Here is a 12,433-nt window from a genome sequence, read left to right as displayed (position 1 = left end):
GGCTGATGAAGGCGGCAGGTACTTCCTCCGATCCGGCTCTGGGATTGGCTCAATACTTGGCGAAGTTGTAACATCGTTACACTAGCCTGTTAATTAGATATTGTACTTTAAGGCACGTTATAGATAGAGGCAGCGCGTCTTTAGCTTTAAACACGTTGTAATTAGATATTTAAAAAAAAAGCAAGTTAACGATCTAATTTAGGATAAGTTAATTAATAGTTGTGTTGTTAAGACATAACGCGTTGTAGTATCAACGTCGACGCGCTAGTGGGGAGTGACCGACTCGCTTGGGTGACCGACTCGCTTATGAACCACGTTATTCTTCTTTATTATGAACTATAATACGATCTAGTTCCCTCGAACTTATAACAAACTATCCATACCTATCACCAACTATGCACCCTATATCATTAATAAAAACCACAGCCAGTCTCCTTGCGTGTGATAAAATTGCTAGTTGCTATATCCAAGATTAGCTATTAAGTAGATTTTACTACCTAGTTTATCCTGAAATCAGCTGCGCTAGTGCGTCAAGATCACTCATAAAATCAATGATAACTTTCTTACTTTTACTTCGGCTCCTTAAGTCTAACGTACTAGGCCTAGCTCCAAATAGTGGCTTGTACTTTGCCCTGGTAGTGAGCTAAAGAGGTTGTGTACAGAGATCGGGAACATGAGATCGCGTACAAGAATTCGATCGCATACGAGACAAAATACTAATCAAGCAAGATAGGAAGTACCTTTCATTATGATTACCTTGTACATTGCCTTTTTAGTAAAACTGAAAGCTTAGTAGGCCCTTCTATATCAGCGGTCAATGTCAACACTAAAGTACTGCTTACTAGTCTGTAATACTTACGAGAAATAGCACACTAACTCGGACGAATACAAGAGTGATGTTTAAAGGGGAATAGATAAAAAAAGAAGTCATGAAGCAGAAAACACTATATAATCGGCTTGTTTTGCCACCTCCAAAAGACATCACCTACAACTTCTTAATAAAACTACCCTCCTTAGATCTATCATACGCCAACAAGCCCATTGCAAACATGAAGTTCTCATTAAGCAGCTTTCTCCTATCTTCCTTCACTCTCGTCGCCTTGGTTGCTGCAATTCCTTTGGCTGATAATCAGGATGGGAATGGCGGACACACATTCAGCCCTCTCTGTGGCGGTGAGGGTTTCAAGAAGAATACCAACGGCGGTGAGTCTATTAAGTTCTTTCAGAGTATACTAAGCTAATTCTTAATAGAACCTTGCAGCGTTAATGCTGACTGCTGCTCTAATGTCTGCACGGCTAAACAATGTGTTGGAAGTTAAGTGTGACGGGTTGAACGACTTTTAGGAAAGCCATGTGATAGGATCTTAATGCTAGTAGGAGGAATATTAGAATGCTTACTCTTTTCTACTCTATAATACAAAAAAAACCTAATTTCTTGTATAACTTTGCACTAAATCGTGGAAGCCTTGCTCTGTGTGATAACGTGACCTCTTCTCTGAATTCGCATGGAGTTGCAGGGACCTAGCACTAACCATCGTCTTTTTTGTATTGAAAACCCCTACTACTAGCTTCTGTTCATACATTAAGACTCGGTTATCAATATAACCAAGACAACATGTAAAAAGAGGGAGAAATATGTACATATATACTCCACTGCATTGTGCAATCCACAGCGTCAGTCCATCAATATGACTCATAAATCAAACAAAGTACTATCAACTCGCCCGCCGAGAAATAGAAACTTATTTTTTCTTCTTCTCCGAATATACTACTCTCCCCTATAACACGCAAGATGCACACCAACCCCCCTTCTCACAAACCTCCTATCCACGCATACTTTTCATACTTCCAGTGTAATATACTATAGTAGTGCCTATATAAACTACCTTGCTGATCTCAATGCAAGACTCAACTAACAAGTCATATCACTCTATTTACCCGCCACTTCTCCCTTCCCACTTCCCACTACTCCCCCCTCTCCCTCTTGAACAACAAAAGCAGGGACAAATAACACCTCGTTCACACACCTAGGCCCCGATGCACAACAACCACAGCCACAGCCACAGCCACAGCCACAGCCACAACCACAGCAGTAGCAACGGCGGTGACAGCAGTATTGATCATTTCGCGGTACAAAGGTATATGCGTTGATTCGCTAGTCAGATAGACTTATCAGCAGCAGTAACACCAAAAAAAGGGCATATAATTGCCTATTCTAAAACTAGAGAGAGAGAGAGAGAGAGAGCAGCCCAAGATAAGTAGAAGAGATAGTGCACAAGAGAGCATGTGAAGCAAGAAGCAAACAAACAAGCAACCATCTCTTCAACCTCCATCACTACACCCATTCCCCTACCTCAGCTGTTCTACCTAGTTATGCCCTGTGCTATAAGAGTCTGCCGTCCTATCAACTGGAAGCTCTAGCCACCAAACCCCACCCAGCTGGAGTCTAGATACCATCATATATCTATCATGTCAATATATATATATATATATATATATATAATCACATTGCGAGTACTCAGCAGTTAGTAGTAGCGACATATGAATACATGTAAACCCTCTGCGGGGTAATTAGCATCCTCATTCAACTTTGTCGACGTTTTTTTTTTTTTTTTTTTTTTTTTTTTTTACAAGTGGAAGTGATAACTAAGTACCTAATTTCTCTTTGCGCTAGAATCATGAAAATAAAATACTTACACACACACACATATATATATATATATATATATATACGTACATAAGGCATGAGAATGAGGATGAGGAGCACTTAGCATAATCATTACAGCAACCAAAAACCATGTATACCATACCCATACCCATACAACATCCATTATTTCCCTGTCTACAAGCACAAGTGAAACATATTACTGGGTCCAGATAGCAAACCACAAATCAAAAAAAAAGCGCGCGCGCAAAAAGAGGCAAAGATCCTCTTTGCCCATGTCTCCCCACCCCTCCCCACCCCTTTCCGCGGATCTCACGTGACGCACAGACAAGAACCCTTGTGCTTGTGCATGAGAGGAGGGGGGGGAGGGGAAAAGGGATCGCTGAGGATCTGCATGCCGAAAAGCTTCCATGGTGGATGGGGAGTGGATGTGGATGGATGGATGGGACAAGGGGGCTATAGGTAGTGTAAGTAGGGTGGTGGGGTGGGGGAGTGGGAAAAAAACTTTGTGTGGGAAATCCCACCTTTAATTTGCCCATGGCCATGGGCCATTTTCCGTGTTTCTGCAACATGGCCAAATATCTATGACCCTGTCACTTTTTGCGGGCGCGCACGCGCGCGCCGCCACTATGGGCTGACGACGTCGCGGCACGGGCCCCCGCCTTTTCCCCCCTTCCCCCCCCCCCAGAAAAAATCATACACACACACACACACACACATCGAGATCCTGTCGTCTCATCCACATCACATCAGCCTTGTCATGGTCGTGCAGTGGCAAGCTAACGCATAGGCTAATCTGTTGCCAAGGCATCTTCTTCCTCCAATCCAAGTCCATGGAACCCGCGTTGCGTGCGACGCCTTTGTCCGTCATCATGTCGAGTCCAGATCAATGGCTTCATTTATCACGCCATGTGGCACGCTTCCCATGGGAAAATAGGCCCAGATCCTCTAAGCAAGGATCCTACGGCGCTGAGACAACACATGACATTGTGCAAACGGATCCAGTCAGATAATCCAAATGATAGTGGTACACACCCCGCGCGCTCTTACCGCCATGTCCAGAGCTAGCTGCACAGCCTTTTAATTGTCATGGCGTGTTTCGTGAAAACTCCAAACACCAGGGGCCGTGGAATGACTGAAGCGACTGCTTTTCAACCATGTTTCCTCTACCTGTGCGTGTGTATCCCATCGTCTTCTAAACTGGTCTTTTGATCCAAACCTCCTTACCCTTGCACACGCGCTAAATCTTCCTCCCCCATATGCTTACTGTATCTGGAAAGCCAACTTGTTGCGTCTGGGGTATCTTTTTACAATATCAAATAACATATGAAAACGTAAAGCGTCTCCGCTAACGGTTGCTTGATCCATGTGCGGTGGGTCCAAACAATTTCCAGCTTTCCCGATTATATAGGCGGTGGCGCATTTTGATTAGGCGTGGCATACAACGCCCGCTGACTCAGACAGAAAGAGAACCAGTAGTTTATCGTGTGTACTGTAACGTGATCGTGAAAAAGAATCAAGGCGACCCTGCGTGCTCTACCGCATCCTCATCGGCCACCCTAGACGCCAGCTCTCCAGCTCTTACTAGGACCGCGAGTGGGCCCTGCGTTCGGTAATCATGCGAGTGGTGAGGGTAGTGTGACGTCGCCACAGGTGGCACAGGGCGGTCCAGCGGTGAGGGTGATGGTCCTATGCTGGGGACTGGCTGGGGGAGCATACGCATTGTCTTACTGAGGTCCGCGGGCAACGTCTGCTCAGGGTAATTTGGCGTGGGCACCCCCTGGCCACTATGGCCACTTTCCGAAGATAACGTCGTGTCCTCGTGACTGAGAGGCGGGAGGCGCGTTGATTCCCGCGGTGTCCTACGAGACGGGAAGTCGGGTGGCGCTTGATAATGCGATGCATACGTGTACGAAGGTGGCGGTGGGGTCGATGATGAGTGGTGGTTATGGTCTGAATTGAATGGAGGCGGCTGTTGGTATGGATTGGCGTCAAAGGGGAGTCTGGGATCTCGCATCGAATTAGCGGCAGGCGGCTCAAAGACACCATCCCTCTGTGTGTTTGCAGAGCGCGGAGAGGCAGAAACCGGAGAGAACTGTTCGCCTGAGCGAGGAGAATTGAAGCCGGAAAGCGAGCGGTTGGTAGGCGACGTGGGTTTGGAGGTATAAGAAGGACCTGCCGGAAGCCGCGAAGGGCCAACCGGGTGGTTGGGATCCGGCTTTTGTTGCGTTATCGAATTGGTTTCTGGCTGGGTGAAACTTAGTCTTCTATTCGCTGCCTGATCATTCTGTTCGTTGCTGCCCGCTCTTGTTGACGTGCTCGTTTCTGTATCCAGCTTCGAACGCTTGCCTTCTGAATAGGTCAATACTCGCTAACTCGACTACGTGATGCAGGACACATACCTTTTGTCGGAACCGAATGCTTTGCTTTGAAGTCTTCCAGATATCTCTGATAGGCCTCATATTGGGGTGTTTTCTTGTACTCAGCCAACTCTGCATAGTATTTCTCCTTGGCCCCATTGGCTTGTCTTTCGCAGCCTTCGCGCTCCTCGGCTGGCAAGACTTGCCATTTCTCCCCAACCACTTTGGCAATCTCGGTGAAGGAAAGATCCTGACCTTTTAGGGACTCTCTCACCTCTGCCATGGGTTAGCCCGGGGGTCATGATATGCTGGAGTGATACTCACGATTGGAGAAGATGACATAAGCAGAAGGGGGACGTTCGGGAGCATGTTCGTCGGGCTATTTTGGAGGTCAGAATGCGCACGCTGGCTTCGGCTACGGAGCAAATCAACAAACCTTTGGATGCCGCCGGTACTTTCGCTTAGCGCCTGTTACACCAGATGCAGTACTGCTTGATTCGGGCTGCTTGGACTTGCTTTCGGGACCGGAATCATCACTCCGGTACGAGCCCGCGGTGCTTCCCGCCCGAGCGAGATTGATGGGAAGGGGCTTTTCAGATGCCTGTCCGCGCGATTCGGCAATGGCCCGTTGAAGTTTCTACCAGAAACACGTTAGCAAGGACGAGCGGGTACCCAAGAAGCGGCTTGTCAACATACTCGTCGATGGCCAAGTTTGACGTTGAGGGAGCTCCTATGCAGCTGTAAGCAAGGGTCCGTTGGCGTGTAGGCGGGAGGGGAATGTGACGCACAGGTCGGATTCGGTAATGTCGAGCACTGTCTCCCACGTGTCAAAGCCTTCGGCTACGAATACTTGGTGGTACTGGGACAGACCCAATCGCGCCAGACGGTCTTTCAAGTCGCTCATGTAGGAAGGCGTGGGCGCGGCGGCGTAGGTAGTGGAGTGTAGCGACCGAGAGTGGGGGAGGCGCGAGGGTCAGTGAGGGTTGGGTGAGCCTGCAATATTAGACGACTAGTGGCAATGGTATTTGGGATGGAGCGTGATGGATGCAGGTCGAGTATGGCGAGAGACTAGTGTACAGGGATGAAAAAGGAAATGCCCGAGTGTGCCTCAGCCAGCGTGATTGGTGCAGCGGGGCGCTCGCGGCGGATCGACTGGCCAGGACAATGGAGCTTAGGGTCAAAGTGTTGCAGGGCGCGGAGGCGCAGAGAAGAGCAAGTGAAGGAGCAGCAAGCAGTCAACGACTATGGCGCATGCCTGGGCGGTGGCGCGCAACGTTGGTTTGGGGTAGGTGGGTCCCGGACCGAAGCAGCAGAATTCTGTAATTATGTGGTGATGGCGGCAGGACGAGTCTCGGTTACCGTCAAAGAGGGGAGTGGACGCAGCCTAGTATAGGCACGGCCAGGACAGCGGCCGGCGAGAGTCAGTAAACGGCCGGGGTTCATTTGGCGCATCCAGAGCTTGCTGTGGCAGCGACGCGAACCAGAGACGCAGAGGGCCCGGGTTGCGGTGAGCGTGGGCAGTAACCGGGCGAGGGCGGTGCAGGGCCCAACCGAGCGGGACAGGGCTAGCAGACCAGACTCGGCACGATCATGAAGGGCAATTGGCGTGGCGCGGGAGAGTCGACGGCCTCGGGGGGGGAGGGGGAGGTGGAGCAGGAGGAGCAGGAGGAGGAGGGCGAGCGATAGGGAGTGGTGATGGTGGAGGATGAGGAGGAGGAGGAGGAGGAGGAGGTGGAGCTGGTAGTGGTAGTGGTAGTGGTAGTGGCGGCGACGGCGGTAGGGGTAGGAGCAGGAGTAGGAGTATGAGTAGTAATAGCAACCGGAGTGGCAGTAGCAGTGGCGGCGGCGGCGTTGGCGGTAGGAGTGGTGGAGGTGATGGTGGTCGGGGACATGGGAGAGGTAGGCAGTAGGAGGGCAGAAAAATGGAACAGGAAGGAAGTGTTTGCCAGGGCAGCGCGATAGGGCAGTCGCGATCAGAGCAGGCGATCGGCGGCGGCGGCGGCGGCCTTGACAGCAGTGGCAGTGGCAGCGCGCCGACAGGGGGAGGGGGGGGGAGGGCAGGGCAGGGCAGGCAGAGCAGAGGCCGTCGAGGCAGCGAGCGCGTTCCGTCGTCGGTCGCCGTGGCAGCTGGGGGGGGGGGATTGCGTGCGGTGCCAGTGCCGGTGCCGATGGCAGTGCGTGCCAGCGCCAGTGCCAGCACGCGTCAGGCTGGCAGTCGGGGAGCTGGCTGTTTGCGGGATATCTTCGCCGCCCCTATGACGCGGGCTGGCTGGGACGGGGACAGAAGAATCGCAGGCCAGAGCCCGCATCGACGACGCAGGAAGCGCCGATACATTGGGGGAGAATAGGGCCGGTTCGCAGGAGCCCGGCACCGTCGCCGCCAGCCCATGCGCTAGGGCGCGTCCATGTCGTCCATGTCCGCAGTCCGTATCGATGTTGGGTGTGGGTGTGCGCCTGTGCCTGCACTCTGCACTCTGCACTCTTGCTGGGCCCGCCACGAGGCCGGGCTGCTGGGCGGCGGCATACACATACACAAGCATGCTGCACGTCCATGTCGCATGTCGCATGTCGCATGTCGCAGAGCCACAGCCACAGCCAGAGTGAGAGGGCCCAGTGCCCGCCAGCTGGCGGCCGCGGCTGCTGGTGACGTCGACCTGACATGATGCCGCCCGCCGCCCGCCGCCGCCGCTGATTGGCCACGCCCCGTCGCCAGCAACCCAGCACCACCGCCCACCACCATCACCACCACGGCCACGGCCATCATACACATTAGCATTACTGTAGTAGCAGTGATAGTAACCCCCTATGCCCCTCCCAGCTAAGCGACCACCACCACCACCACCACCGCCAAAGCCCACTGCCCAAGCCCATGGCCCACAGACCACCGCCCACAGACCACCGCCCACAGACCACCACAGGCACCTCCATCGATCTGCGATGCGACGCAGCATCAGCCGTTGACGGGGGAACTCGCTGCCATGGCCACGCGCTGGGCTAGGCTGCTTGCTCCCTACCCTATTACACACTCCCTCAGCTCCCAAGCACCCACGCCCATAGCAGATCCAGAAGCCTGCCCCCCGGCTGCATCGCCGATGGCCCTCCAGCTCTGGCTGCTCCCTACCCTATCCGTCTCGTCGTCAGCCCACTGCAGCCGCACGCTGGACGACGATCAACCCACGCCTAGTAGCTGTAGCTGTCGGGGGGCGGAGAGGAGTTCTGGGCGCCCCCTTCCGCCCTGCGACGACGGCGCCCTCGCCGGCCTGGCCCCTCGTTGCATGTGCCCGTGGGCAGTGCGACGCTCGCCGGCCAGGCGGAGCGGAACCGCCCTGGCTGCCAACCCACGCCCGCTGCACTGGCACCCCGCCCGCAACATCGTGCCATGTTGTTGTATATATGTGTGTACGTACGTACGCTTGCCCTGCACAATGCCTGCAACCCATGGCCATACGAGTAATGCTCCATGGCGGCTGCTTTGTGCGCTTGTAGCCATCACCTGCTGTATTACATACAGAACTGCCCGCCCCGCCCCGTCACAGAGTCCGTCCGAACCGGTCGTGTCATGCTGGACCCTGGCCCATGTCATCAGCCACGCCTGAATTTTCTCCACTGAACATCGTGACCACCGCCCACGCCCACGCCCACGCCCACGCCCACGCCCTGCTCGCCGTCGGGTGCCTTGCATACTGTACACATGTCCATGTACGACTACATATCTATATACATGTGCCTCACTCGCTGCTTCGCCGCCTCGGTCACGTGCCGTCAGGGACATAGATTCCCACTCGCATTGTATACGGATGCATGCTATGCATTACTTTGCTACCGTCTGCTGTACCTGGAGTCGAAAGCCTGCCTGTCAATGGTCCCGGCACTGCTAGCCGTGGACTCGTCATGGCAGACCATAATACAGCCGTTTGTACATCAGCTGGTCCACTCCTCGACGCTGCTTCCCCGTGGCGCTATTCCTCCTCGAGCACGGTTTGGCCATCTCCTCCAGGAACCATCTGCAAACATTAGTACGGGCACATCTCCCGGCCATGCTTGTCTCGTACCATGCAAATGTTGTTGCCGTTGAGCAGGATCTTGGGTAGTTTGACATTGCCCTCGGCTGGGTCACTGCCTCTCATCAGTACGGCACGACAATGCTAGACACGGCTCAAAGCAGCCACGCACATCTCCGTCACATTCTCCAGCACCATGTCTGTGCCATGTTAGAAGCGCCCAGGGAGTCATTGCTGCAGCCTACTCACTGACATAGTCGTCAAATCCGACTAGTTTGCCCGTAAACTCTGGCTGCCGTTAGTTTCTGCCCTCTGTCCAGCTGCACCCGAGCCCACCTTTTCCGCCATTCATAATGACCCAAATCTGTGAACCCACGCATTTGTCAATGAGTTCTGCAGCAACAGTCAGCATCCCGCATCCAGCTCTTGCGGTGTAGCCTCACCTAGGGGCAGCAGATTCTCGAGCGACATGGTGGCGCGGTGGAGGGTGGACTGGGTGTGCGTCTGCCTGGTTCAGACGGTTGCGTTGCAGGGTGCTGGCAGAGGGAGTGGTGGTGATTGGGTTGCATGTCTTGGCGCCGCCACAAGGGCCGTGACAAGAATCGACGACGCGCTAACACCAGCCAGCCAATACTCGCGCACAAAGCCCCGTCGCTCCAGCAGGCAACAGACGTGCTGTGCAAGAATTGCTGCTGCACCACACGACCCAATACCAACTCTGGTGCCTAGCGGGAGCACTATCATGGAGTGTCATGCTCCTCAAACGACGCGCCTCTCTGCTGAGCGCGTCACACGCCCCTCGGCCTGGCTGCGGTGAAGCCGCAGCAAGCATTCCGCAACTAGTAGAGCATCGCATGCAAAGGTGCGAACAAGCACTTCACGACCGTGTGGCGCATGCTAACCATGACACAGAGGCATCAATCCACGATACCAGAGCCCACTTCACACTGTACGGGCAATGCACACCCCGCCACACCCACAGGCTGCGCCGCCACCCACAACATCTTGCCAGTGGAGACGAGGACGACCGGTAATCGCAAGCCGCACGAGCATTCGAGCGATGCATCCCCCTTCAGGCGCGAGCACTCAACTCCCGCCCAACCAGCCTACTTCCAGCAATGCAGCGCCAGCAACTCCAAACAAACATTCTTCGGCGCAAGTACAAACAACGAGCCCTTTGCAGAGAGTCGGGCTATGGGATCCATCGTACGGGTTACGCTTTGCAACGACGTCGCCAGCAGAGGCACAACAGCCTGCCCCCGCTCCTATAGACACGAGACCTGTGGCACAGCCCCAAGCTGCAGCATTCGAGCCACCCCATACTAGCACCGATCCTACCCATAGTGGTAGTGATGCAGAAGAGGGTGCAGAAACAACTACGGAAGATAGCGCCTATTCAGAGCCAAGCCAGTCGTCGTACCGTGTTGATTCCTCAGAAGAGCCCGAGTCCACAGACATGGGTGAGACTACTTCACAAGGCGAGACCGAGTCGGAAGTCGGTACAGAAGACGAGGCGAATACCAACACAACCCTTGCCTACCAGATTCCAGAAGACACACTACGTGCTGCAATGCTCGCTTCGCCCAACACACGTGCGAGTTACTGGAGCGCAAACTTGTACCAGGGCCCCGAGGGCGAGTCGCTTTCGATCCATTATTGCAAGACGTTCAATGTTGCCGAGAGGGTTGCGCAGTATTTTCTCAAAGAAAAGGTTGTAGGCTTCGACATTGAATGGAAGCCCTATGGGAACCCAGCCGCGATCAAGCAAAACACTTCACTGATTCAGCTTGCGTGCGAAGACCGGATTGCCTTGTTCCATGTCTCTCTGTTTTCGGGGACCAAGGTGAACCAACTGATGCCTCCCAGTCTGAAAGCCGTCCTGGAATCACCAGATATCATCAAAGTAGGAGTGGCCATCAAGGGAGACTTTAAACGTGTGGAAAGGTATCTTCGGGTCCACCCTCAAGGCGTCTTCGAGCTCAGTCGCTTGCACAACCTTGTGGAATGGTATGCAGTCGATCCCGGCAAGGTCTCAAATCGACTGGTCAGTCTTGCTACCCAGGTACTTACACACCTTCAATTGCCTTTGTACAAAGGCGAGCAGCTGGAAGACGATCCAGAGACCACATCCAGTGTCCGAGAGAGCGACTGGAGTCTTCCGCTGAACCTACAACAAATACACTACGCAGCAGCTGACGCGTACGCCGCATTTCGACTCTATCACATGCTGGAGTGGAAACGCACGCAGCTGACACCGACGCCTCCCCCCGTGATGCTTTGCGACTACGACAACAAACCTACTCCTCGTGCTACACCGCGTAAAAGAGCAAAAGCGGCTACCAAGGCCAAGAGTGCTGTTGATACCGATTCGAATTCGTCAGTTGGTTCTGCAGAAGAGCAAGACAGCAGCCAGGATGGTGAAGGCTACGAGACAGCCCCAGAAGAGCTCATAGACAGCCATGAACTCGAGGAACCTGTAACGGCACCAAAGTCTGCGCGCAAAGCCATCAAGAACGAACCCTCCTTGTTTGACAGTGCTGACCCGGGCTATCCGAAACTGCCACAAGCATCACAGGAGAGCACGAAAGAGTCTCAGTCGAGCGGATGCTCAGACAGTACCGACAATGAGTATGCAGATTCAGAACTTGAAGAGGCTCTTGGAAACTGGACGCTTGACGAGGCCGGAAACTTGAAAGAGGACGTCAAGACTGTCGCTTTTGAGCAGCCCGACGCCTCCGCTGCCAATGTCAAGGCGCAACCAATGCAACAAGTGGCATCGGAGAAGGACCAAGGGGCTCAAGACGCCACAGCAGCCGATCTCTCGGATTACAGTGCTACCTCTTTCGACTTGGGTGAAGACGATGAATCTGCATCAGCGGTAGACGAGTCAATTGTTGATGCGGCAAATGAATCATCGCGTGCTCCCGAATATGAGCTGGCAACGACTTGGGCACAGAATTACGCTCAGTCTACCATTCCTTCGCCAAAGACCCCGCCCCGCTCTGGCATTCGCGCAACTGTAACCCATCTCCGTGCCTACCATCTGTGGCACCACCAGAAGATGTCAGTGGGCGAGATTGCGCGACTGGCGCGAGATCCGCCGCTCTCGCGCAACACCGTCACCAGCTACATTCTACAGGCAGTGACGCTAGAAAAACTCGAATACGAACAGGACTCTCTGAGGAGTTTGATAGTGGCATTGCCTTTGGGCATGAGGAACGGACGATGGAAGGGGCTGGCAGTCAAGATTGGGGCTTCGCGCTAGGCCATGGGGAGATTTTGTATGCATCATGTAGTATCTACCAGCTAGTATGAAATGGGCTGCCTACTCAGCAGCATTGCACGTGGGCGACTCTGCTTGCACCGAGTGACCTATGGAAGCGCAGAGGAACATTGACACGTCTTGA

At 53.6% G+C, this 12,433-nt stretch overlaps 3 protein-coding genes across 3 annotated transcripts; 1 reads left to right on the top strand and 2 right to left on the bottom strand.

Annotated features, from left to right (window-relative positions):
- Positions 1–4,181: 4,181 nt before the first annotated feature.
- SETTUDRAFT_157792 (uncharacterized protein) lies at positions 4,182–5,929 on the bottom strand (the record flags this gene model as incomplete). Its single annotated transcript, XM_008033225.1, has 6 exons — positions 4,182–5,017; positions 5,068–5,301; positions 5,350–5,404; positions 5,462–5,662; positions 5,722–5,755; positions 5,814–5,929. The coding sequence occupies 6 exons, from the start codon at positions 5,927–5,929 to the stop codon at positions 4,182–4,184; spliced, it is 1,476 nt and encodes a 491-aa protein (XP_008031416.1).
- Positions 5,930–8,597: 2,668 nt separating this feature from the next.
- SETTUDRAFT_166227 (uncharacterized protein) lies at positions 8,598–9,567 on the bottom strand. Its single transcript, XM_008033224.1, has 6 exons — positions 9,470–9,567; positions 9,363–9,419; positions 9,276–9,314; positions 9,199–9,226; positions 9,078–9,141; positions 8,598–9,029 (listed from the first exon to the last, which is right to left on the bottom strand). The coding sequence occupies exons 1-6, from the start codon at positions 9,495–9,497 to the stop codon at positions 8,985–8,987; spliced, it is 261 nt and encodes an 86-aa protein (XP_008031415.1). The 5' UTR covers positions 9,498–9,567; the 3' UTR covers positions 8,598–8,984.
- Positions 9,568–9,994: 427 nt separating this feature from the next.
- SETTUDRAFT_166226 (uncharacterized protein) lies at positions 9,995–12,368 on the top strand. Its single transcript, XM_008033223.1, has one exon. It carries the CDS (start codon positions 10,087–10,089, stop codon positions 12,289–12,291), a length of 2,205 nt encoding a protein of 734 aa, XP_008031414.1. The 5' UTR covers positions 9,995–10,086; the 3' UTR covers positions 12,292–12,368.
- The last annotated feature ends 65 nt before the right edge of the window (positions 12,369–12,433 follow it).

This window comes from Exserohilum turcica, assembly GCF_000359705.1.
Source record: "Exserohilum turcica Et28A unplaced genomic scaffold SETTUscaffold_9, whole genome shotgun sequence".
NCBI classification, from domain to species: domain Eukaryota; kingdom Fungi; phylum Ascomycota; class Dothideomycetes; order Pleosporales; family Pleosporaceae; genus Exserohilum; species Exserohilum turcicum.
The sequence above is the reverse complement of the archived record's forward strand: the minus strand, read 5'-3'. Positions and strand labels throughout refer to the sequence as shown.

Coding starts and splice junctions, on each gene's coding strand:
- SETTUDRAFT_166227 (XM_008033224.1), bottom strand. CDS start 9,497: ATGTCGCTCGAGAATCTGCTGCCCCTAG. Junction 9,227..9,275: donor CGGATTTGACGACTATGTCA/GTGAGTAGGCTG, acceptor AACATGGCACAG/ACATGGTGCTGGAGAATGTG. Junction 9,030..9,077: donor ACGGCAACAACATTTGCATG/GTACGAGACAAG, acceptor TAATGTTTGCAG/ATGGTTCCTGGAGGAGATGG.
- SETTUDRAFT_166226 (XM_008033223.1), top strand. CDS start 10,087: ATGCATCCCCCTTCAGGCGCGAGCACTCAACTCCCGCCCAACCAGCCT.